The sequence below is a fragment of the Salminus brasiliensis genome, chromosome 15 (genome assembly GCF_030463535.1).
Source record: "Salminus brasiliensis chromosome 15, fSalBra1.hap2, whole genome shotgun sequence".
NCBI classification, from domain to species: Eukaryota; Metazoa; Chordata; class Actinopteri; order Characiformes; family Bryconidae; genus Salminus; species Salminus brasiliensis.
Genome location: NC_132892.1, coordinates 28,232,524 through 28,259,393, shown reverse-complemented (window position 1 = coordinate 28,259,393; position 26,870 = coordinate 28,232,524). Strand labels below are relative to the sequence as shown.

The window sequence follows — 26,870 nt, the reverse complement described above, 5'->3', positions numbered from 1 at the left end:
TAGAAAGCCTTTCGCTGGACAGTAGAGAGAGTTACTACTTTTGAATATGCTTGATTTCATGAGACAAAATGAATGATCAGGTGTCCCAATACTTTTGTCCATTTATTGTACGTCTTTGTACATTTACGCAGCCGTCCAGCTTTCCAGCTCTCTGATCTCTGGCATCACACAGGAAGTGTATTGTGCCCAAGGTCACATGACTGAATCCTGGCCTCCTAGAAAGTGGAATACTTGAAAGGGACAGATCCTGTTTGGGGAAGAAAAGCCGCTCTGTCCGGCTCGGTGTGTGTGTGTGTGTGTGTGTGTGTGTGTGTGTGTGTGTGTGTGTGTGTGTGTGTGTGTGTGTGTGTGTGTGTGTGTGTGTGTGTGTGTGTGTGTGTGTGTGTGGCTAGGGACACAGAGGGCCTGAATGTTGGTCAGTCTGTCTCCTGTTAGACTGATAGAATAGAATGGACTGTGCAAATCCACTGTAGTAAGCATGTGAGTGTATTAAGTGTGTCAACAGTTTGGCATTTTTAATGCCCAAGTCTAGCCGTGAATTCCAGGCGACAGTATTGCTCAAGTCTAAGTAGCAGGGGTGTGTGGGTGTGTGTGTCACAGTGGTCCTGCTATTGTTAATCCCCCAATCTGAGTGTTTTTAAAAGATAATTTCATAAATATTTCAAAAATATCAAAGCTGTCCACAGTGGTGGTAGCCACTAAACGTTCAAAGCACTTAAAGCAACACTCATTGTAATGCTCCACCGACTTGTAATAGGAAGAGTAGTGTCTATTGTTGCTACGCTAGGCTCGTAGCGCTGCTAACTGCACTATGTAACTTTGGTAAAGTGGGCTGGACGGTGATCACCAGAACTGCATAACATTACGTAGCTCTAATACTACTTTACGGCCCCAGTCCACATGATTCTTTACTTGTCCTTATATAGTATCTTTCAGCTTGTCCAAAAATGCACGTGTAAAGCATGTTCTTTTAGTGGTGGCTCAAAACCAGACCAGAGACCTTTTTGAGTCTCGGTTCCTTTTCCTCGCGATCTGAGGGATTTTTCCTTGCCACTGTCGCTCTGGCCTTGCGATTTCTGTAGCTCTTCTGGAACATCCATCACATTTGTTTTCCAGGCCTTGCTCTTCCTGTTCATCTCCAGATGCTGAATTAGGATTTCCGGTGACGTGACGCATCCTCTCCCCCCAGACACATCCTACCCCCTGACTGTTCAATTGGTTCCAATCGCGCCCGTGATTAATTGCCCATCTTTATGCGGCTGTCATACTTATATGCCAGATTCAAAGTTATGGAAAATAATTTACTGATCATTACTGAGACGTTTTTATCTGGATAAAGCGTCGCTATTTAACTTTATTTATTAAATGTGAATCACATATCAGCAAGTTCACCAATATAATATTGTTGTTTGCTTGCTATCTGCTATCTGCTATCAAGCTAGTTCCTTGAGCTAGCACGTGTTAGCTTGCTAACAAATATTAGCAACAGATCCTATCCCCCTGACACGCCATCTCTCCTGACTGTGTGAACCATGGTGTGAAATTGTCCATGTGATTAATTGCGCATTCACGATTGAACGAAATAGAAATATATATTAGATATTTTCGAGGGGATTGGTACAGCCGGTGTCGTAGAGCTTGCCTGAGTTTGTTCTGTTGAACCGATTGTCATGGCTGACCAAGCTAACAGCAATCTTGTGATGAACGTCTTTAAATTGGTCCTACTAAACCTGTTCGTCTGGTGTCCTCATGCCTGCTGTTTATATACACTAAACACCTGATGTTTATTAGCCTCACTGACCCCAGCATTCACTCTCCAAGTCTTTTTGCTCTTTTGGTACGGTCGCTACACTTGCATAAAAATATTAGCCGGCTAAACTTTCCCTCACACCGTGTCTTCCACAAAAAAGTAGGGGAGGCTAACGCTAAAGCTGCTTGCCTTCCGAGCTAGTATGTTTGTGTGTGTGTGTGTGTGTGTGTGTGTGTGTGTGTGTGTGTGTGTGTGTACGAGGGATTACACCCTTGACTAGCTCCACCTCAGCGTTTGCTATGCTTGTTAGCAAGCCGTCTCCGAACGTTTAAGAGCCTGCAGCTCCTTCAGAGAAAAAAGCATCTACGCAGAGTCTAGCGTGACCTGATTAGCATGATTAGCATGCTAATTCTTGTAGTGTTTTGTGCTTCTAGCTAAGTCTTCTAGCTACTCGCTCAGAGTTAAGAGGTTAACAGTCCCACACGGTTCGATAAAGGTGCTGCAAATGGTTCCATAGAAGAACCAGGGTTCTATGGTTCCAAGAACAACTTTCGGATGTTGTGGCTGGAGTACTTTTGGACTTCAAGTTGTAGGACTGTGGCAATATTTCCAGACCTTTCCCAAGAACCACATCTAGGCCCATGATTTTTCCATGATAAGCCGTGTAGAAATGTCTGACCATGACCACTGCTAAAGACCCCTTTAGGCCTTTCCAAAAGGCCGTTCTTCACACTCCCACATCTCCATTACAGACATGGTTCTTGTGGCTGGAGGAGTTCAAGTAGTCTTAGTTTTAGGACTTTGGCAATATCCCAGCTAATACACCTTGATTCCATAGAAGAACCACTTCTGCTTCCATGACTTTCCATGATGAGCCACGTTTGTAATGGAGATATGTGGCTGTGCAAAAGCTTTAAACGGCTAAAGACCCCTTTAGGCCTTCATAAAGGGGTCTTCACACTCCCACATCTGTTACAGACATGGTTCTTCCTTTGTTTTGTTAAAGAGTGTAGAGCTTGAAATATCCTGCTAGTGTCCAGGAATAAACTGTCCTTTGGATTCCCCAAGGAGAACGAGAGAGAGATGTAGAGGAACGTCTCTGTGCTTAGGTTTGAGTGCTGAAGGGGAAAAAGACATTGTTCGAAGGTGTGTGGTTCCTCCATGACAACAGGAGTGACCCTGAGAGAGGGTGAGAAAGAGAGACTGAGGGAGAGCGAGGCAGAAAGATGGCAGCGGCCTGGTCGTGCCACTTTAGAGTGGTGTGGTTTTGTCAGACTGACAGATTTCCCGCCAGTGTGTTTCTTTTGTTTATTTCTGCTAATGTGTGCAGGCCAAGACTCCTGCCTGCTTGAGGGAAACACACACACACACACACACACACACACACACACACACACACACACACAGCTTTAGTCTACTAAACAAGCTTCAACCAGTGCATAGCTGTATTCCAATCTTTAGATCTGTTCTCTAAATAGCATAACGCCATATAAAATGTCCAAAAAAAAGGACACTGGGGACACACCGTGGTCCACCGTGATTATGATGTTGTAGCTAGGGAACTTCAAGTAGTCCTAAGTTTTAGGACTGTGGCAATATCCCCAGCTAATGCAGTAAACCCAAGCTGAAAGCCAGAACACCATGACCTGTTAGCCCTAAGATGAAAGCTAACACACTGGCCCCGACCTAACACTAGATATCCCCACACCAAACGATAACACACTAGCTCCAAGATAGCCCCAAGTGCCAAGCTAACGCACTAATCCCCAGCTAACATACTTGCCCCAAGCGCCAAGCTAATGCACTAATCCCCATCGATCACACTTGCTCCGAATGCCAAACTAACACACTAATCCCCAGCTATCACACTTGCCCCAAGCCCTAAGCTAACATACTATCTAACACACTAGCTTTAAGCTAGCCCTAGGTTAATGCAGTTGTCCCCAGCTAACACACTACCCTCAAGTCGCAAGCTAACACAGTAACTCCTAGTAAATGGACAGCTAACATACTAGCTCTGACCTAACACTTCCCCCACATCCTAACAAAAGCCCCAAGCTCCAAAGATAATATCCTGTAAACCAAGCTAAGACCCTAACCCCAAGCTGAAAGCCAGAACACTAGGACTGAGCCCCAAACTAACATGCTAGCCCTAAGCTGAAAGCTAACACGCTATCCTCAATCTATGATTATCCACAACCTAGCACTAACCCAAAGCTAGCGCTCTAATCCCACACCAAAAGGTAACACACTAGCTCCAAGCTATAGTCACAAGTCATTGCACTAATCTAATGTACTAATCCCCAGCTATTACACTTGCCCAAAGCGCCAAACCAAGTACTAATCCCCAGCCATCACACTTGCCCAAGGCGCCAAACCAATGCACTTATCCCCAGCTATCACACTTGCCCAAAGCGCCCAAACCAAGTACTAATCCCCAGCCATCACACTTGCCCAAGGCGCCAAACCAATGCACTTATCCCCAGCTATCACACTTGCCCAAAGCGCCCAAACCAAGTACTAATCCCCAGCTATCACACTAGCCCAAAGCGCCAAACCAGTGCACTTATCCCCAGCTATCACACTAGCCCAGAGCGCCAAACCAAGTACTAATCCCCAGCTATCACACTTGCCCAAAGAGTCAAACCAAAAGTAAAACTGTGTGTATGTGTATGTGTGTGTATGTGTGTGTGTTCTGTCTGCAGGTGTTCTGTACATACTCTAACAGTGAGTACGATCGCAGGAATGAGGAGGTGGACCCGGTGTCTGCCTCGGCTGAGTATGAGCTGGAGAAGAGGGTGGAGAAGATGAACGTCTTCCCTGTGGAAATTCAGAAAGGTAATGTTTAAATGATTAAAGGCTGGTTGAGATGATGTGTTACTGGTGTTTGATGGGGCAAGGTTGGTTGCTGCATGTTAGTTTGGCCTCTTCATTCAGAGTGAAGTGTTATAAAGTGCCACTGTGGCTTTAGGCAGGGTGTAAGCAGCATTTCTATCTTAGTCTGGATGGCCTGTAAGAGACTGGCTTAAGATACCAGTTAGATGGAAGGATGAATGGATGAATAGATTTATAATGGATAAGGTGAAGGAGGGGCTAAATAAATGAATGAGTGCCTGAATTAATGTTTGGTGGATTTATTGACTGGTGAGTGAATGAATGGATACATTTATTAATAGGTACATGAAGGAATTAATGGTAAGTATGTAAATTAATAAATGATTGATGGATGGATGGATGGATTGATTGATGTGTGGGCAGTTCTGTGAATGTGTGAGTGTATGCATAACTGGGTGAATAGAAAAGTGAGTGGGTGGATGAATTTATGGAGAAATGAATGGAGTGCATGAATATGTGAATGAATGAATGAGTGGGTAGATGGATAAATTAATACATGAATGAGTAGATGGATGGATGGATGGATGGATGGGTAGAAGGATGGGCAAATAAATTAAAGCATGGATGAATGAATGTGTAATATGAGTGTGTGGATGGATGAATGAATGGGTGAATGGGTAATATGAGTGCATGGATGGATGAAAGAATGGGTGAATGGGTAATATGAGTGCATGGATAGATGGGTGAATGAATCATGGATTTGCAGTGGATTTACTGTATGTACTGTTTAATTCCTGTATGTTTTCCTTAGTGTTCCAGCATGTATTTGTGTATTTACGTTTTTGTATGTCTATTGTTTTGCGGACAGGAGAGGATGGTCTGGGGATCAGTATAATAGGAATGGGCGTTGGGGCTGACCAAGGCTTGGAAAAACTTGGCATCTTTGTCAAAACCATCACGGAAAAAGGAGCAGCCCAGCGCGACGGCCGGTACGGTCATTTAAACCTTACCGCACTTAGTAATGCTAAAGGCACTTATCATTGCTGTCACGTAAAAACCTTGTGTCTCCAAAACGGCGGCTTTATGAGAAGGTAAAAAAAATTACACCATTTCTGTTGGTCCATTCATTATGAAATGCACAATGGATACAGTGTAAAGAATAACTGCCAGATTCACGTTATATCAAAATAGAAAAAAAGTAAAAATGTAGGTACAAGTTTTGTGTGTGATCGTGACGTTATGATGGCAAAGTTAAATCAAACAAAAGGCATTGAAGAATGCCAGAGTCAAAACCCGTCTGTTCCTGTTTATTTTGCTTGACTGAGTTTGACTTTTAATCAAATCAAAGACATGTAAAGTAGGCCTCTTTCAATAGACCAGCTTTCATTAAATGCTGACTATTTTGGAGTGAGCTACTCCTTTAATCCTGACCTACTTACGTTATTCAGCATTCAGCGTGTTGGGTCGGTTGTCTGGGCACAGAATGTGTTCTGTCTAGGTCCAAATTCCACAGAAAGAGATATTAGAAGTGAAAAGTGAGCCACGTTACAAGCAGGTTAAATAATCTAATATTAATAATGAAAGTTTTTGCTTGTGTTTTTATTTGTATCTTCCCCAGCATCAAAGTAAACGATCAGATCGTGGAAGTGGATGGAGTCAGTCTGGTTGGAGTCACTCAGGTGTTCGCTGCTACTGTACTGAAGAACACCAGAGGACTTGTGAAGTAGGCAAACACACACATGCACAAACAAACACTCACATAATCAGCCTGGGTCAGACATGTCCAATCTGTCAGTCATTTACCCACATGGAATTCTGGGTGGGTGAGGTTTCTTTATTGTAATGAACTGAAGCATTTCAAACAGTCCAGTCCACTGTTAAGCAACAGCGCTCTATCATAGCCTATGCGGTTAACTGTAGTGTCCGGTCCTAGTGGTCATAGATCATAGGGTGTGCTTGTGTTTGCTCAAAGATATTGCACCCTGCTGCTTGAGGATCAGTTAATGATTCACTAGAGCAGTGTCTGATTTTCACAGTACTGTTAGATAAAGAGAAGAGAAAGCCCTTCAGGATATGAATTGACTGGCGGAGCATGTGGACGAGGGCTGTTTCCTGATGTTGTGTAACTTAATATTCATAAAGAAGGTCCATGAAACCATGCAACCCCATGCAATGTATACGTGCCATACGAGATAATGAAGCCCTATTCATAAAGTTTTAATGGTGGGTGACACTGTTATGTGTGTCCTCTATTGAAGCCTATCAGAATCGATGCATTAATGAGCTAAAGCATGTTAAAGGCCAACACTCTGTGCATGTTTGGGTCCCAAAATGGCCAAAAAATATCAGAATCAGAGCCACGGATATTCTAGTATAAGAAGCAGAAGTACTATTTGGTCAAATCTAACAACAAGACAAGACCAGACAACCACATTTACCATGTTTGACGGACACAGATGGAATTTGGCTTCCACTTTTATCCCATCTGTGCAGTTAACACACAGTGAGAACACGTGCCCGCAGAGGTGGGCAGCCAGAGAGGGTGAAGGGTCTTGCTCAAGGACTGAACAGTAATACCCAACTATATTTGAACCCATACATGAAAACTAAGCTTCAAAAACCACTTGTTTTGAATTCCTCACTCGTGATGTATGTGTGAGTGCAGGTTCCTGATCGGCCGGGAGAAGCCAGGGGTGGAGAGTGAAGTGGCTCGACTGATCAGCGAGACTTTGGAGCAGGACAGCAGCCCTGAAAAACAGGCCCACCGTGACGACGACATACCTCAAAATCAGGAAGATGAGCATGAAGAGAAGAGCCTCCAGCCCCAGGAAGCTCAGGCTGAGGAGCAGACGCCACAGAATGCACACGGAGAAGGTCTGGAGCAGGAGGAGGACCACGAGCCGCTGGCTGGAGAAGAGGACAAGAAGAGCCCTTGGCAGGAGGTGAGACAGATTAGGTGGAGTGACTTTGTTTGGAACCAAAATATGTTGGGGTTTTTTCTGTCAGACTGATGAAATCCGGTGTTCAGTGTACACCACACTGAAGTGCCGATAGCCAATCAGAGTGCAGCTGACAATCGAGGTGCCACAAAAGGGTTCAATGGGTGATGCCATGCAAGAACCACTTTCGGGTTAATAAAGATTTTGTATAAGAGATGTGAGCGTGAAGAACCTTTGAATAGGTTGAATTTTAAGCTTTAAAAGGTTCTTCACACACATTTTACCAAAAAAAATGGCTCTTTATGGATCCAAAAATGGTTCTTCAGTGGGGTCACTCAAAGAAGTCGTCTCCAGTCGTTTTTGCAGTGCATTAGTGTGGAGAACATGCATTCTGTTCTATCTATGGTCATGCATGGTCCACCTCCAGCGTAGTTATGTCTTCATGGTCTTCTGGTCGTCTCCCAGCTCAGGTTCCCCCCCTGCTTCTGACCGAGCCCCAGAGAGCTGGAAGCAGGGAAGAGTGTAAGGAAAGTCAGCGAGAAATGAAATATGAGGACTGTTGCTGGAAAAGAGAAGTGGAGTTAGTTTGAGAGGTTCAGGAGGTTGTGAATTATGGATTGCTATAGTGAGTGTGTTCAATGATGAATTAGTCAGTCAGGTCTGATCTGTAGATAAGCTTCTGATTTGTCCTGAGCTGCCTCTCTGTTGCTGGAATGCAGGATGGAACGACTCGAACAGCAGAGCAGGAGCAGATGAAGGATGAGGACTTGAATTTTGACCTGACCCAGGAAGTCTTTGAGCACCTAAAAAGTCAAGGCGTCGTTCTCCCGGAGGACCTGAATAACAGCGAGCTGGACCAGAGATTCAAAGAGGTATCGCTCCAAACGTGGTGAAACCAGAAGTATTGGGACAGTCTAGATAAGTAAGCTTTCTACTAGATTTTGGAGAAGCTTTGCTGTGAGAATTTGAGTGAGGTTAGGAAGTTGGATGATAACCAGCCCACCTCATCATCCCCAGCTCCTCCCATAAAGTATTGGATGGAGCACCAACCATCATTCCAGAGAACACAGTAGTTCCACTGCTCCACAGCTCAATGCTGGGGGACAATAGGTTCATGTTTATCTGCTCCAGAGAGTCCTGTATTTGTGTTGGCAGTGCTGCTATGCAGGGACTATATAAGCTGTGTGTTTGTGTCCGCAAACATTTTGACATGTAGTGTAGCTCTGGTCAAATATAGCATGAATTAGGAACCTTACACAGCGCGAAAACAAGGCACTTGTGTAGGGATACTACTTTTTATGGGTATTATATAAACATAAGTTACCTGGGTTCTGACCACTAGGGGGCTCTGAACTAGCATAGATTTGAAGTAGACTTGCCATTACTACGTACTACGTACAGCGAAGAACACACAAACACATCCAACTCTAGCGCCCGGGGAGCAGGAAGGATTAAGGGCCTAGCTCAAAGGCCCAACAGTGGCAGCTTGCTGAGCCCGGGTATTGAACCCACAACCCTGTCATCAATAGCCCGGAGCTCTAACCACTGAACTACCACTGCTCAGGATTTATTGATCTATCCATTTATCATGAATATATTGCCTGTTATTGATCACATAAACCACCAAACTGAAAGGTAATATTATGGTATGTCAGTATTCCAGTACACTGGTACACATGACTGTTCTCTATAAACAATGGCGTTTGCTTTGGTGTCCTACAGCTACAAATGAAGCACAGTGCAACTATAGCCGAACTGAAGCTGATGAAGGAAAAGGTAGGCCCCAAATTCTCCTGCCCTTCACCTCCACACACCTCCACACACCTCCGCACACTGTCTCACTGTGCCTGTGTATGTGTGTGAGCCCAAAGTAATGCCTCAGTGTGTTTGATTCCCAAGCTGCGGGTGTGTGAGGCAGACCGCTTGGCCTGGGAGGCTCGAGGAGCAGCACTGGAGAAGAGCGTGGACGAGAGCAGAGAGAGGGTGGAGAAGCTGGAGAAATATTGGCTGGACGCCCAGACGCTCTGTAAGGCCATCAACCAGCGGCTCAACGAAGCCCAGGGCCAGCACGAGATCCTGCAGCTCAAATACGACAAAACCAACACCTTACTGCAAGAACACAAGCTCAGGTAGGCCACTGTGGGCTTCAGGATCTTCTATAATATTCTAAGAGTCTGCTTATATATGTCCAAAAGTATCTGGACACCTATTTCTGCAGCTAGTTGGAAGTGCATATCTGGAACAGCTGCACTTGAGCCTAAGGTCACCGTGCCCAAAGCCAAAGATCAGCTAGAGGGATGTGTTCTCTGGAGGAAGGGCATGTTGTTGCACTATAAAATTGGAAATTTGAATTCATATGTCCAAAAGTATCTGGACACTCTGCATGTATCGGTAGAGTATTGCCAATACAATGGGACGCACTGGAGCAGCTGCAGTTGAGCCTAAGGTCATCCTGCCGAATGCCAAACATCAGCTAGAGGGTTGTGAAGCCCACCAGCATTGGGCTGTGGAGTGGATCACTGGAGGAGCTGGCAGTGCCAGCCCTATTGCCGAAACCAGCATCAGCACTTGCCCTAATAAATGCTTATGTGGCTGCATGCAGTTCGATCCTCATAGCAATGTTCCAACATCTTCTGGAAAGACTTGGACAGAGGCTGCTACTGCAGTAAGGGGTGGGGATGCAAACTTCTCTCTCTTAATACACTTGATTTCCTAGGAAACTCTGGATGAGTAGGTTCTCTGTGTTCTCTGGAGGGATGGAGCTCCAGCTCAGTCCCGATGGGACTGGATTGAGTGACATTTGTGATCCAGATCTTTTCATCAAGCTTCAGCAAAAAAAAAACCTTCACTACTGCTTTTTTAGTTTGAATATCATCAAATCGGCGATGTTCCAACATCTAGTGTGAAGCTAGTAGAGGTTGTTCAGACAAAAAAAAAAAAAAGAAGGGGGGGGGACCAACTTTTTATTAATCCCCCTGATTTCAGAAGAAACGCTGGTCGAGCAGGTGTCTGTCTACTGCTGGACGTCCAGTGCATGTTTGTTCTTGTTTTACTTCATTCCCTGTTTGATCCGAAGAGGCCTGCGGGGAACGGAAATCCGAAAAAGAGCGGAAGCTCTTTGAATAATGCATGGAATTGAGTGGTGGATTTGAGGCTGTGTGTGTTTTACCCCTTCCGTTTGCAGGGAGGCCGAGTTTGTGAAGAGGGAGGAGGATTTAAAGAGACGGCTGGAGGAGAGGGAGAGAGATTACAGGAGGAGTGTGAGGAAGCTACATGAGCAGGTAAATCTGGGATTACAGGGTGGAAATGGGAAACTGAAGTCCCGGGGATAAGGTCAGGCATGATAAGGAGTCATTTTAGAGGCAGTTTAGGATTCTCAATATGAGAATAACCATTTGGCTTTTATTTATTTATTTAATGTTGGGGGTAATTACACTAGGCTTAGACACAGGCTTAGACTAGGCTGCTCCTTTGCACATATTAGAAACATTTTAGCTTTATTTTGGCCATTTTTCAACCAAATGTGAATCTGTTCTTAAGTTATATCAATATGTCATGATGAATGGACCAATAGAGAAACGCCCTAAAATGACTTGGGATTGAATCTTTTTACATTCACTTCTATTACATTCACAAGATGGACACAAAACAGTAACCTGATATGTCGTAATTTTGAAAGATCGTCAGCATTTTTAAATATCTCTGTTTACATTTACATCTTATCCAGAGCGACTTACAAAAGTGCTTTGCTGTTTACCCAAGAAAAACCTGAGCTAGTTTGAATAGACTAATAATTCAGAATACCTCTAAGTTTAGACTCTACTAAACACAAGTCAGTAAGGTGACCACTCTACTATACGTCCAAGTATTCTCAGAAGAGGAGGGTCTTCAGTCTGGGTTTGAAGACAGTGAGCGTTGGACTCTGCTGTTCGGACACCCAGGGGAAGTTCGTTCCACCACTTTGGTGCAGGACAGAAAAGAGCCTGGACGCTTGTCTTCCGTGGATCTTAAGGGATGGCGGGTCGAGCCGAGCCGTATTTGAAGCTGGAAGGGCTCTTGGTGCGGATCGGCTTTTGACCATTGCCATCAAGTATGGAGGGGCTGGTTCGTTCTTGGCTTTGTAGGCCAGCCTCGTCTTGCTGGGGTTAAGTTTGAGGTGGTGAGCCGCCATCCAAGAAGAATTACCGCTTACGGTATTACCGTTATACCACCCAAGCCTCTGGTAAAACCATAGACCACGGAATGTAAAAATGTTGACGATATTTCAAAATTCTGATGTCAAATCAGAACACCGTACACAGCTAAATAAGCCTATCCCCAAATGTGCATTTAAAAAAAGCTGCAGGGTGGGGGCGCTGTGAGAGCTCCCTCATTGGTGAGGTCATGGAGGGCGCCTGAAAACGGGCACAAACTCCTAAGACCTTTCACTGGACTCTCAGATTTGAGGCTTTATCCTCTAAACCTGTGTGATCTGAGCCTCGGGTAGCTGGAACACGGCCTGTGTTGTGGTGTTTATTTAAAACTTATTTAAGTCTAGATAGCCGGCCACGAGTCCAAACACAGCAGAACTCTCGTTTCACCTTTCTGTTCCTCCCAACGTCAGTCGCTAGACTTCACTCTCTCAGACACTTAGTCAACAGCAGCTGCTCTGGGCTGTCTGATACTCGGTGGAGCTGTAGTTAGGTGAGCTAGTTAGGGCAAAGCTAGCTTAGCGAGAGGCCTACAGATCCAAAACCACAGGGTGAAACTTTAAATTCGGCTTCCTGTCCTTTCAACAGCAGTCGCTCGTTCGGAGTCTTTCTCGTCTGAATGTTTGTCTGTTCATGGCTTATCAGATCGCAGTTTTGGAGGGTCGAGCGAGTTCCGACCATCCCGAGGATTCGTGCAGCCCTGCAGGAGAGAGCCAGCACAGCAGCCCCACGTCAGGATCCTCCGACAGAAACGGACAGACTTCAGATGACCACCTCTACGGTACCATTACCTTATATATTTCCGCTGTCATTGACTGTCAACCCTGCAACATTTTGGAGATGCTACTTTTTTGCGACAGTGACGATATTACAATGATCTGATCTGATCCAATCCTTCGTTGACCCGTCAGCACACCTATGCCCTGCACTGACCCACATAATTACTTAATTGGGTTAAAGCTGACCCCGGTTGATGACCATAGTGATATTAGCATGATTTATTGCATCTTCAGACAAACGTGTAACCTTGGACACACGCTATTGGTCCAAATGTTTGTGGACACCCCTTTTAATGAATGCATTTAGCTACTTTAAGTTGCACCCATTGCGGATGCAGATGTGCATCAGCTTGTCTAGTCCCTGTAGAGAAGTACTGCCAATAGAATGGGAGAATCTGGAGCAGATCAACACAAACCTATTGGCACCATGCTGCCTAATGCCAGGCGTGGGCTAAAGGGGTATATAAAGCCCCCCAGCATTGAGCTGTGAAGCAGTGGATGTATGTTCTCTGGAATGATGGTTGGTGCTCCATCTAATAATTTTAGGATGAGGTGGTGGGGTGGTGATCATCCAACATTTTGACCTCTATAATGCTCTGGTTGCTAAATGCAATCAAATCCTCACAGCAATGCTCCTCCAAAACCTAGTAGAAAGCCTTCTTCTCTGGACAGTAGAGAATGTTACTCCAACAAAAGCAGGAGAAACTTTTTTTCATTCCCTTGATTTCAGAAAAACAATAAATGCTTTATTCGAAATACTCTATATTGACAAAAGTATTGGGACACCTGCTTGAAGTTATTCAACATGCAAATCACTGCTGTTAAAGCTATTTCCCCCTTCGAATGTCCGAATGTTTGTTGCGTGATCTTTATCTGCAATAACTGCTACCAAGTTAATCAGCCTTTCCCTTTGCTGTGGAGGAATTCGAGCCCACTATCCTTTGCAGAACTGCTGAAATTCAGATGTATTGGCAGGATTTGGTGATGCTCTACCTCAGTGGATCCCAGCCCCTGCTCTAAAACACTATTTAAATGAGGAAGGGTTTGCTAATTAAGCCTTTTAGCTGGATCGGGTGTGTTTGGAGCAGGGCAAAGGGATCCTTCATGGCCAGAGTTGGGAATTGCCGCTGGCTGCTGATCTTTTGGATTTTTTTCCCAGCATGGCCAAGTGATCCTGCCCCTCTCAGTCTTGATCCTTTACATTATTAAGAAGCCTCTGTGATCCACCAGCTGCTCTGATAGTGCTGGACATAATGACTCGTTCACTGTTGGAATAACTCTAGCGTGTCACTTCTCAGACGCAGATTTGGGTGAGGCGGTGCCACAGACGGATCGTCTAGACTGCAGTGCGTACAGAGCCAAAGCCAGGCTGACTCAGGGAGTCCAGCGCAAGAGGCCGTCTCGAAACAAACTCCGAGAGTCAGCCAAGAGCACACAGTCTTCCATTCGACCACAGGTCTGTCTGTTCGTCTGTCCACTCATGTCTGTCCTGTCTTGTCTCTGTTTGTCTCTGTCTGTCCATCCTGTCTTGTCTCTTTCTGTCCTGTCTCTCTGTTCTGTCCCTTCTCGTCTCTTTCCGCCCTCTGTCTCTTTGTTCTGTTCGTCTTTCTTTTCCGTCTCATCTTTGTCTGTCCTTTTTCTTTCTGTCATCTCTGTCCTGTCCTGTCTCTTTTGATCCTGTCTCATCTTTCTGTCCTGTCTGTCCATCTGTCTGTCTCCCGAACATATCCTATCTAATCTATCCAGTTTCTGTCTTGTCTCTTTCTGTCATGCCTATTTATCTGTACATCTTTCTGTCCTGTCTCTCTGTTCTGTCCTTTCTCGTCTCTTTCCGTCTTCTGTCTGCCCTGTCTTTTTCTGTTCTGTTTGTCTATTGTCTGTCTATCTTCTCTCTTTCTGTCCGGTCTATGTCTCTTTGTTCTGTTCGTCTGTCTTTTCTGTCTCATCTATGTTTCTTTCTGACATCTCTGTTCTGTCACTTTTCCTGTCCTGTCCTTTTCCTGTCCTGTCTCATCTCTTTCTGTCCTGTCTGTCCTGTTTTATGTCTGTCTCCGGAACATATCCAATCTAATCTATCCAGTTTCTGTCATTATGAATTGAAATAACCTCTTCTGTCCATTCCCTCACTCTTTCATTCATTCACAGGACCAAGAAGGTATTAGCGATAACAGTACTGAAACTAACCGAAGACACTCCTACCTAGAGAGCCTCTCCATACCAGTCCCTTCCCTACAGTCTGAGGGCCAACTGAGGTCTGGTGAAGGAGGAGGAGAAGGGAAAGGAGGAGATATGTCCAGTTCTCCCTCCCTACAGAGCCACACCCCTCAAGGCGGAGGCAGCACCAGATCCAGCCTCTCTCCTCCTAAAGACTCCTCCACACCTCACTCTCCCACCTCCAGCCAGTCCTCCTCCAGCCTGCTGCACAATCTCCGCAACAGGAGGTACAAAAAGAAGGAGAGCAGCCAGAGCAGGAAGAGCAAAGGTGTGGGATTGATTTATTGTTAACTCGTTAATTCACTAATTCATTTCCATTCACATATATGGCATTTAGCTGACGCTCTTATCCAGAGCGACTTACAAGGTTACTCATATTACAGAGGAGCGCTAGTGTAGTGTTAGGAGTCTTGCCCAAGGACTCTTATTGGTGTAGCGCAGCACACAGGTTATTCAGATTGGGAATCGAACCCCAGTCTCCAACATGGTATGGGAGCTCACTGGCAGGTAGTGGTGTTATCTGTTGTGCCACACCAACCACCATTCATTAATGAATAGTGAATAAATCATTAATTGAAACCACTAACCGTACATACAAACCATTTCTCACAGATGAGGAGAGCGACAGTTCAACAACAAGAAGGTCTAAAAGAAGATTTCCAGATTTTGGGTAAGACCTGACTGTTCCTGTATGCCTATATATATATATATATATATATATATATATATATATATATATATATATATATATATATATATATACACACATACACACTCCCTGTATCTCATTTATATGCTATTTATTTGAACCCTCTCTTTGCTGCTGCTGCTGTTGTGTAGAGGTCTTCGGAGATCAGGTGGGAAAGGCCGAAAACAAGAGAAAGACACTCTACAGAGCTCATTAGGGAGCAGGTAATTAAGCAGCTTCTTAACGCATTTTTAACACTTTAATTTGGCAATTACATAGTGTGTAGAACATGCTACACAGTATGTCCAAATGTTTGTGGACACCCCTTCTAATAAATGTACTTCAATGTACTGAATTAACTACTTTAAGTTGCACCCATTGCTGACACAGTTTTGAAAACATGCACACATATATGGCATTTAGCTGACGCTCTTATCCAGAGCGACTTACAAGGTTACTCATATTACAGAGGAGAGCTAGTGTAGTGTTAGGAGTCTTGCCCAAGGACTCTTATTGCTGTAGTGCAGCACACGGGTCATTCAGACTGGGAATCGAACCCCAGTCTCACACATGGTATGATAGCTCACTGGCAGGTAGTGGTGTTATCTGTTGTGCCACACCAACCACCATTCATTAATGAATAGCTTGTCCCAGAGGGACCGGATGGAGCTCCACCACTCCAAAGGACATATGACGCTTGCCATTGGGCGTGGTGACCTTAAGATCATGTGAGGCTGCTCCATAGCATGTCATTTAATTAGCAGTACTTTTTCTGTGCAAGTTATACAAGATGTGTCTGTATATGAACCCCTGTTTTAGCAGTGGGTGCACCTTAATCCAGCTACATTCACTGATAACAGAGTGTCCACAAACGTTTGGACATGCATTGTACTTTTAGCCCCATAATGCTAATATTCCTCATGATAACCCCCTACCCCCCAACACTAGCATTTCTAGGTAAAGTAATAATGTCTATGATTGAAGTCTACACTGCTTTTCTGGAACCGCAGGGGTTCTGTGGATCTGGTGGACGAGTCAAGCAGAAACGTCTCTCCCTCAGACTCCGTGTCCTCCATCCCGTCCTGCATGCCTTTCTCCTGGTTTGGAGACCGAGAGAGAGAAAGAGAGAGGGAGCGAGACAAAGAGCAGTCTGTGTCCAGCTACAGCCTGCCTCAAACTCCTTCAGAGGGACACCCAGAGGATCGTCAGGAACGAAGAATTAAGGTGAGAAAAGAGAGATATGCTATATGCCTAACTGAGGATTTACTGTATTAAGGCTTATAGTCTGTACTTCTAAAATGCTGGACAACTTAGGGGCTCATTTAAGAAAGACCCGTTGTAGAGAATCTGAAAACTACACCATGACCCCGTTATGACCCCCCCGTCATCTTTATGTTTACTTGGTCATTGTACTCTTAGCCTTTTGTCCATTCCAGCTTGTTGCCCAATGTCAGAAAGCCTGAAGGCCAGTTATACCCTACGCTGTACCCTACTACTGTAACTACGTGTTTTTGGTAATGCAGACCTACATTTTGGGAGGAGGAACATGCCTGAAGCCCCTCCTCCCCTAATCTAACATCCTATAAATTCCATCTATCCCTTGTTCACGTGGGACACCCCCCCCCCCCCCCCCCTTACTCTCCTAGCTGGCCTGGTCAGCTCTAGGGTTAGCGTAGCTCTCCAGAACAACCTCCAACTCCCTTCCCGCCCCACGCTATAGCCCACCAGGGTTTGCCTTAGGTTTCACCTTTAGGACCCAGGGCCCAAGCCTCAACCCACAAGCCCCAGGCCGCATCAGCCGAACCCAGCCCTGCCAACACCCACCTTTTAAAGTTCAGCACTGTTCATAACCATGATGAAGCTGTACTAAAGCTAGGAGCAATCCCACCCCTTTGATGTCAAAAGAAACTGTGGAATTGTGGGATGCAGAGTTCAAAGACTTTCTCCTATATAAAAAAAAACACATTCCCCACATACAAGCCCAGAATCCGTCCTGGGAGTAGACTAGACAAGCGTGACCACACCCTTAAACTCTGTCTCTTTGGTAGCTTAACTGGGGATCAAGCAAACTGGTCATATATGTATGTGTGTATGTGTGTATGTGTGTATGTGTGTATGTGTGTATGTGTATGTGTGTATGTGTATGTGTATGTGTATGTGTATGTGTATGTGTATGTGTGTGTATGTGTATGTGTATGTGTATGTGTATGTGTATGTGTATGTGTATGTGTATGTGTATGTGTGTGTGTGTGTGTGTGTGTGTGTGTGTGTGTGTGTGTGTGTGTGTGTGTGTGTGTGTGTGTGTGTGTGTAAAAAAAAGACACCATTCAAGACCACTTCCTGTGTGTGTCTTTCTCTCATGAACTTTTCTTTGGAACAGATCAACCTGTCCTGGTCCTCTCGCCTCTCACATTCCTTAGATTTGGTACAGTATGGAATTTGCTGTTGATGTAGAATTTTTACCTTCAGTAGACGGTAGCTCACTAACACACCCGTCCCATTCACCAGTCGCTGGAAACTCTACTAGGTGGTACATTTAGAGTCTATAGCTGACGAACCGTGGGGTCAACTTTGTGTGAGCATTGCAGTCCTAGCTCTAGCGTCATCAACTTCTAAAGAGGAACGCTAGTACAGGCAAGTAAAGCAGAGGCCAGTTAGCATTATGCAGTTAGCATTACCATTTGTTGTCATGCGCATGTGTCTACTTCATCTGTAACCGTAGTGTTTCTTATGAGTTTAATAACACTGCGTAACACTGATTAGTAACTTCATAGGCTGTTGGGATGCTGCTAATAGGGCTTCCGGGTGGCTCAACTGTCAAAGCGCTGGACCCATCATCAGCTTTGTGAGTTCAACCCTTGTGGTCTTGAGCCCCAGAGAAGTTAATTGGCCCCTCGCTCTCTCTCTCTGGGTGGGTAGGATGAGCCTCCTTCTCCTCCCATTGTATAGCAGGATGCTAGCCAGTGTGGGTGTCTGTTAGCGGATGTCTGTTAGCTTAACAGCTTAACTGGCAGTGTTGGTGGTCACCTCCAAGTGTGATGCACTGCCTCTTTTTAGGTTTTGGCAATAGCACAGACTAGCTGTACCTGTAACCCTCCCGATTTAGAGGTATGGGCGGTGACCACGCTAGGTGGGTGGAACTAGACAATTTAGGAAACAATTAGGAAATAAATAAATACATGCTCCTGATATTTAGGACTACAACAGCCTTTTACCTTTTTCTTTATTCAAATGCTTGCATAAACCCATCTGGAAATTATGTGTGTGTGTGTGTGTGTGTGTGTGTGTGTGTGTGTGTGTACGTGTTTGTTCGGCCCGCTGCAGAGTTTATCTGCGACCGACGAGTCGACGGCCAGCAGCCCTCGCTCTGCGCTGGCAGCTTTACTGAGTGACCCTCGTGCTCGAGGGCGCTCCCTCAACCTCACCTTCTCCTCCTGCGAGGTGAGTGACCGGAGTGGTCACAGTCTCTGCCGCATGACCTTTAGTCAGTAGTGGAAATGCATGTCCTGCAAAAAAAGACTCTCCACCTGGTCCTCACTGCCGTCCAGCCCCAGTAAATACAGCACACACCACTGTTCAGAAGTTCAGAATAACTGACCCGTGTGATTGTGGATACATGTAGAAAACATTCTACTTTACAAAAAGATTATAAAAATAGAATTTTTGTATATAATACATGTAGAAAACTCTACACTCTCACTTTACAAAAGAAAAATATTAAAATGTGCTTCTTTGCAGTTAATATGATCCTAAATAGCATTTGTAATGAAGAGGTTGCTTCTCTTCTGGTAAGTTATTATTACTAAAAAATCACTTAAAAAGAAAAAAAAAAAACACTTCATCAGTGTCATTCATAGAAAAAAAAACTCTTTCTTAAAAAAAAAAAAAAAACCCTTTGCTTTAAGAGGGAAAAAAGCAAAGCAGCAATAGCAACTGTTACTTTTACAAAAGCAAAGCAGCAACTGTTACTTTTGCAAAAAAAAAAAAGGCTAAATCGTTTTTTTTTTTTTTTCTTTAAACATTTTATTTAAAAAAAAAAAGCAAAATTCACTTTCCAACAAAAATGATATTAGAAAAAAGCAATCTAAAAATAAATTCTCTGTTGTATTCAGAAAAAAAGGTAAATTCTATGTTTCTAGAAAAAAAAGAAAGTTTGCTTTTTCTGCAAAAAAACGAAATTCTCTGCGTTGTTTCTAGAAAAAAAATAAATTCTCTTATTTCTAGAATGTTTCTTGAATAAACTTTTTTTTCATTATTTAATTATTTCATGAAACGAGCAAAATTATGTCAGCTGAGTAAATTTTTTCACTACATAAAACTAAATTAAAAAAAAAATTATAATAAAATAAAAAAAGATGATTTTCTTACCAATCTCAAAGAACTTGAATATTTACAGATAAATGTGAAGTTATTCAAGTATGAAAGTTCACAATAATTCAAACTGTAGAATAACTTAACTTATTAACATATTAGAAATATGTTAATTAGAAATACTGAATTCAGCTGAGATCTGTTTTGTAATGTCTAAATCTGCATTGTCTTGCGACGTGTTTAGAAAGTCATCATTATGCCGAGTGATTCTGAGTGTTTGAGCAGTGTGTGGATCCAGACTCTCAGCGCTCTGCAGTGCTGATCACCTGACGGGGTTGAGAATCTGCCTTGTAGAGCATGTTAGAAACAGCTTAAATGGTTACATGTTTGTGTGTGTGTGGGTGTGTGAGTGGTTATACACTGCTGAGATCAGGTTTGTATAGTGTGTATTTTAGTTTTGTAGTAAAAGCAATGGTTCTATATAGAACCATGAGCACGACAAGAACCATTTGGATGCTTGAATGTCTGGTTAAAAGGGTTCTGCACACTGATGGATCTACAGAGTGATCTGAAGCCGAATAGCTTTACGTTAGTGATCGTTTCACCATTCATCCACCACCTTTGACCTGTTATTCAAAATGCTGATAGTGTGTGTAAAAGCTACCTCCTTTCTCTCACTCGCTCTCTCGCTCTCTCGCTCTCTCGCTCTCTCTCTCTCTCTCTCTCTCTCTCTCTCTCTCTGGCCTGGTTTCTGAATATACTCTTCTCTGTCCTAGTAGCTGTTTTTTGTGGAACTGCAGTGACATGATTTCAGCATTTCTGAAGCTGATTTTTAGCTGAACTGGAAGGTCTCTGTTTTCAGACGCTTTTACTGAAGCTCGTCTGCAGACTCGTCTCCACACATCTGCTGCTGCTCGCTTCTTAAAACTGACTCCTGAATAAGATTCCAATAAGAACTTCTACTCTCTCTGTTTATCAGTTTACTTCATGTTTAGGATAAGCTGATTACACCTGGATTGCGTCGACTTTTGGAGAAGGTTCAGCAAAGGTCAGCCTGGCACTGACGATGCAGTATTCATATTAGACCTCTGGTTTTAATGTGGGGTTTGGAGGCTGTAAATGATGTAGGGTTAGGGGTTTGACACAGGTTTTAGGGGTCTTGGTCAGGGCGTATCATCTGGTGTCTTAGTCTGGAGTTTGGGGATTCCGATATAGGGTGTGGCATTCATAGTCTAGGGTTCCTCACTCAGACTTCAGGGTTGGGGTTCATAGATATCTTGGTCTCAGGTTCAGAGATTGTGATTTAGGGTCTTGGGTTTAAAGTTACTCCTCTATGGTTTGTTTATTAGCAGGACTCGGGTTATTCCTCCTGAACAGGGGTTAATAATTCACGCTCTCTGGGTTATTAGAGGTGAGTGTTGTTGAGCTTTGGAGGGTGTGAGGGAGCTGTTTCTTAAAGCAGACTAAAACCCTGAGTTTAAAATGTGTCATGTCATAGCAACACCTTAGCAACCAACAGCTATGCTATTGCCACAACTTAGCAACAACCTAGCAACACCTTAGCAACCAACAGCTATGCCATTGCAACATCTTAGCAAGCACCTAGCAACACCTTAGCTCATTGCTATGTTGTTAGCAAGCACCTTAGCAAGCACCTAGCAACACCTTAGCAACCAACAGCTATGCCATTGCAACATCTTAGCAAGCACCTAGCAACACCTTAGCTCATTGCTAAGTTGTTAGCAAGCACCTTAGCAAGCACCTAGCAACACCTTAGCAACCAACAGCTATGCCATTGCAACATCTTAGCAATGAGCTAAGGTGTTGCTAGGTGCTTGCTAAGTTGTTAGCAAGCACCTTAGCAAGCACCTAGCAACACCTTAGCAACCAACAGCTATGCCATTGCAACACCTTAGCGACCACCTAGCAATGGCTTAGCAACCAACAGCTAAGCCATAGCAACAGCTAAGCCATAGCAACACCTTAGCGACCACCTAGCAATGACTTGGCAACCAACAGCTGTGCCATAGCAACGCCTTAGTGACCACCTAGCAAAAGCTTAGCAACCAACAGCTATGCCATAGCAACAACTTTGCAAGCGCCTAGCAATGGCTTAGCAAGCAACAGCTATGTCATAGCAACAACTTAGTGACCTCCTAGCAAAAGCTTAGCAACCAACAGCTATGCCATTGCAACAACTTAGCAACCACCTAGCAATGGCTTAGCAAGCAACAGATATGCCATAGCAACAACTTAGCAAGCACCTAGCAATGGCTTAGTAACCAACAGCTATGCCATTGCAACACCTTAGCAACCGACAGCTATGCAATAGCAACATCTTAGCAACTGCCTAGCAACACATTAGCAACCACCTAGCAACAGCTAAGCAACTAACAGCTATACCATAGTAATACAGAGTGTCCTGCTGTGTGTGACGGTGCCCTCATGGCTGTGTTCTTATTCAGACGCTGGATGATGAACCTGCTCCCGTCTTGAAGCAACATGTCTGGCAAAACCGCCCCCTTCCAGAGTGGACCAACGTACAAGTGTGTCACTGGTTGATGGGCATGAACATGGACCAATACATAGCAGAGTTCACTGCAAAGGGCGTGGATGGCAAGCGGCTTATGGAGTTGGACAGTAGTAAACTCAAGGTAACTGAAATCAGTTTGTCCATCCTCGTAAAGGCACGGTATGTCCAAATGTTTGTGGACACCCCTTCTAATACATGGTATTCATCTGCTTTAAGTTACACCTATTGCTGACACGTGCAAATACACACACACACACACACACACACACACACACACACACACACACACACACACAGCTTGTCTAGTCCCTGTCAAAAAGTAGTGCCAGTAGAATAGAATAGGACTCTCTGGAGCAGATAAACAACTTTGCTGCACTGGGAACTCCCTGCTTCTCAACTGCGGTCACAATCAATTCCCTTTTGTCTGCAGTGACTGGTAATTAACCAGTAAGACACCAGTGAAACCAGTACTGACCGTAATAATCATCTGACCAGCTCAGGTTCTCTATAGCTTCACAGTATTATGATTGTCCAGTGGTAGAGAGAGTGTTGTTACGTCTAAATGTTACTGGACTGTATTAATGGGTTCTTCTGCAGATTAGTGCTGAATACAGAACAAAGGGTTATTATTTTATTATTATCATTTATTATATAATTTAAAAAAGTATGGGTGGGCCATGAAAAAGTTTGGGACCCCTGTTAGCAACATGCCATGCTAAGCTGTGACTTTTGGGCACCGTTACCCCCGTGTTAATAGTGTCCAACTAAAGAAACGGGCCTCAGACACCAGGTGGTCAGCTACATTTGGGGTCAGTGAGGGGGTTTTGTTTCCTGCAGACTGTTGCTTTAATTGCAGTTACATGTGTATCACTTCACTTCACTAGGAGCTGGGGGTCTCAAGCCACCGAGACCGTGCCACTATAAAGAGGAAGTTGCGAGACATGAAGAAGGCACAGGAGAAGCTGGAGAAGCAGCGAGCGAAGAAAGAGAAGGAGGTGGAGCGGAGCGGCGGGAGGCCAGCCAAACCTGAATCGGCCTGCTGAAGTTGCCATGGCAACGGACACCTCGCAGCATTCTCAGAAACAACACGGATCTTTCCAGCAGGATGGGCAGATTCCCCGTCGTTAGTGAATCCGTATGGGTCGTAGATCTGCGGAGTTGACGGGACGAGTGAAAACAGCTAAGCTGGACTTCATAATAAAAACACTGACCGTTGCCTTGAAGTCACTTCAGATGGATTCTTCTGGCACGTTCTCTTCAGTTTTAATGAGCTTGCTTGTAGTATTTTTTTTTTTTTTTTTTATACTCTAGGGTGTTTGTTTTGCGCCTCTGAACTCAAGGTTCGGGTCTGGTTTGATTGACCTGTCCGTGCTCAGCTCACAGAAATGTGTTCCTCCGAAGCTGCTGTAGCTAGGTGGTCAGGCTTGCATGACGTTGGCAGTAATCCCATTGAACCTAATGAGAAACTGACGCGCTGCAGAGATTCCGGTTAATAATGCTAGGCTAGCATGCTGGACTGTGTTGAGATATAACGTTAAAACTAGGCCACATGCTAAATTAGCCACATGCTAATGCTTGCTCACTTTACTGGAGGCCTAACACACACAAAGGTCATTTGTTTGTACCATTTCTCATTTGGTTGAATGAGATTTGTGCTAAACTAGTCCAGTCTAGCAACAGTTGCTACAAAAGAGCATGATCGTTGAGTGGGTGGAGTTTGGAAAATTCAATTCTACTGATTTTTACAATGAAAAGACTAGCTTAATGTATTACCGAGCCGATTATTAGATTTTTGAGACCCCCCCCCCACCTTCTTCCCAATGAAAATGCTAAGACCAGACTTACCAGTAGCACTTACCATTTCTATACACTAGAGGGCAGCAGTGTACGTGTACTGACCAATATAGCACTACATGTGTCCATTCATCTTTCATTAGAGCTGATGTTTAGGATTTGTTTTGGGGTTAAAATGCTGATCTGGGATCTGTATTTCCCAGTTATAACTATAAACATGGAATAGCTAATCCCAGATTGTTCGGGGATGTACTGCCAATTCCATTCCATCCCTGTCCCAAAGGAAAACTTTTAGCACAGTCAGAAAGCTAGCTATTAATTTTGCAGACTCTGAATGAAAGTGAATAGCAGCCACTATTTAGCATAAGGCAAATGCAGCAATGCTAACTGGTAACTGCTAGCTTTCCTTCCATTCAATGTTGGCCATGTTAGCATGTTTGGTCAAGCTCTTGACTAACTTTCATCCATTTGTTAGCATGCCCTGACCTCGCTGCTAGTGCACGCTCTGCACTTTAGCCTAGACGCTCCTGCTGACCACAACGATCACTTTTATCCGTACTGAGAGAATGCGCTATAAAGCACAAGCTAGCATTTTCCAAGCAAGCACGAATGAAGTGTGCACTTATAAGTGTGTGCTTCACCTCCGCTACTGTACTTTTTAAATATTTTTTTATTGCCAGGTGTACATATTTTCATAAACGAGCGCTGTATATGTAATTGTGGTGGGAAAGAGAGGTCGTTGATGTCTTTTATTGCCGTGAGCGGCAGCCGGTGTCAGTTTTAAGTGTGTAATAAATAAATAAATAGTATTTTACATGAACTGCCTAACACGTTTTCTTCCGTTTGTTTATGTTGTTTAATCAGAGAAGATGCTACGGGCAATGCTAATCAGTAACATTGTCCTTCCATTCATGGTTGGCCAGTGTGTGGTCATTGTGTGGTGTTGCTGTTCTGCTGGAAAATGTCAGATAAAGGGAAATAGGACCATTTTGAGAACGCAGTTGTAAGAAAAGGGTCATTTTAAATAGAATTACTATGACTGCAGTCTGAACACAGTAAAACGTGGTGGCTTTTTTTTTCTTTTATAGCAAATACATGCTGGACTGTAATCTTTCATCTGTCTGATTATTACTCTGCCACACTTTTTATAAGCTGGAAAAGGCCAATAATTGAAATTCATCACTGGTGTTTATGAATGAGATCTTTGACTGTAAGAAATGTGAATAAAAATGTCTAACAAACCAAACCCTGCCTTTTTTGTCTTTTTTCATATGTAGAAAATTTGTATTTTTACTTTATTTTTTATTTTTATGTATTTTCAGCAGCCATCCACCAATTTTCATGGCATCATGGCATTTGTCAGAGCGCCTTAGAATTTCACCTCCTATATCTAGAACATTAAAGGTGCAGGTATTTGTCACTGTACAGTGTACACTGCACAGCGAAATGTGTCCTCCGCATTTAACCCATCTGTGGTAGTGAACACACACTCACACACACTAGTGAACTAGGGGCAGTGAGTACACACACACCCAGACCGGTGGGCAGCCAACTCCAGCGCCCGGGGAGCAGAGAGGGTAAAGGGCCTTGCTCAAGGGCCCAACAGTGGCAGCTGGGCCAAGCCCAGGAATCGAACCCACAACCCTGTTATCGATATCTGGGTGCTCTAACCGCTGCCCCTTTGCCACCACTGCCCCTTTCTCACCCAATGACTAGAGTGATTGGTGTAGTGTGGTGTGTTTGACCGGGCAGAGAAATCAAACGCCAGTACAGCATCTGTAAGGCAGTGGTGATGCAACTACCAACTACATCTAGTGGTAATCTTAAGGGGTCCAAGCACCATATTCCATCCATGCTCACATTTCTCCAGCCTTTATCCACATTTATGGCATCATCTGCTAATAACATCCTTCTTGTTTAAGGGGTGGGTGAACCCCGACTACAACATTAGGAGTCTCACCCAAGGACTAGAGTGATTGGTATAGTGTGGTGTGTCTGGAGCTCAGCAGCTAGTCAGTAAGGCTAGCTTAGCGAGGGGCTACAGCTCCAAAACCATGAACAACTTTAACTCAGCGTCCTGGCCTTCCAGCAGCAGTTGCTCGATCAGCGCCTATCAGAGCAGTTTGACGATGATGGATGTAAAGCTGTGCAGTGTTCACTTTGTCACCCTGTGAGCAAATCAAACGCTGTATTTGATAAGTCTGCGGTTTTAAAATAAGGCCTACAGAAGCACCATATTGCTTCCATGTTCATATTTTGCAAATACGGCAAAGCTGGGATTCAAACCCAGGATGTTTTGAGCCACCTAAAATATCTTGACATATCTATGACAAATTCAAGACACTCAAGAAAGGATATAGTAAAAACATAACAACGTTCAATTTTAGTTGAAAACAGGTGATGTCAAAACCTAATGTTTTCCAGATGTTGAATTTTAGTTGGAAATCAAAGTTACATATCTTCCAAATACCAACATTGGGTTGACCTCAAGCTCCAACATTAGACGGACGTAAAATTTTAGTTGAAAATCTAAGTCACATATCCGTCAAAAACCAACATTGGATTAACATCACGCTTCTCTGGTAGCAGACGCTGGGTTTTGATCATCACATTTCACAACTACACGCTGATATTTTACATTAACATGAAGTTGGCGTGTGATGTTTGGAAGATGTTGGATTTGGTTACTCAACTCAACTGATTTGGTTGTTTTGTGGTTTTAAAATAAGGCCTACAGAAGCACCATATTGCTTCCATGTTCTATTTTGCAAATGCAGCAAAGCTGAGATTCAAACCTACAATGTTTTGAGCCACCTAAAAAAATATGAGTAGATTCC

General features: G+C 44.0%; 1 protein-coding gene across 5 annotated transcripts in view; it reads left to right on the top strand.

Moving 5' to 3' along the window:
* Nucleotides 1–25,258, top strand: part of ppp1r9alb (protein phosphatase 1 regulatory subunit 9A-like B) — a 32,179-nt gene extending 6,921 nt beyond the window's left edge. For 2 of the 5 annotated variants that reach the window (XM_072657063.1, XM_072657064.1), the window contains exons 3-20: nt 4,456–4,588; nt 5,454–5,574; nt 6,204–6,308; nt 7,251–7,527; nt 8,244–8,396; nt 9,247–9,300; nt 9,424–9,653; nt 10,709–10,805; nt 12,360–12,495; nt 13,792–13,949; nt 14,639–14,975; nt 15,320–15,377; nt 15,548–15,619; nt 16,406–16,619; nt 17,776–17,820; nt 18,720–18,836; nt 22,172–22,360; nt 23,124–25,258. In XM_072657063.1, the coding sequence (XP_072513164.1) occupies nt 4,456–4,588; nt 5,454–5,574; nt 6,204–6,308; nt 7,251–7,527; nt 8,244–8,396; nt 9,247–9,300; nt 9,424–9,653; nt 10,709–10,805; nt 12,360–12,495; nt 13,792–13,949; nt 14,639–14,975; nt 15,320–15,377; nt 15,548–15,619; nt 16,406–16,619; nt 17,776–17,820; nt 18,720–18,836; nt 22,172–22,360; nt 23,124–23,282 (2,655 nt within the window). In that variant the 3' untranslated portion in view covers nt 23,283–25,258. The remainder of the gene's footprint in view (nt 1–4,455; nt 4,589–5,453; nt 5,575–6,203; nt 6,309–7,250; nt 7,528–8,243; nt 8,397–9,246; nt 9,301–9,423; nt 9,654–10,708; nt 10,806–12,359; nt 12,496–13,791; nt 13,950–14,638; nt 14,976–15,319; nt 15,378–15,547; nt 15,620–16,405; nt 16,620–17,775; nt 17,821–18,719; nt 18,837–22,171; nt 22,361–23,123) is intronic. The other 3 variants (XM_072657066.1, XM_072657065.1, XM_072657067.1) reach the window with 3 other exon arrangements.
* Nucleotides 25,259–26,870: the final 1,612 nt, after the last annotated feature.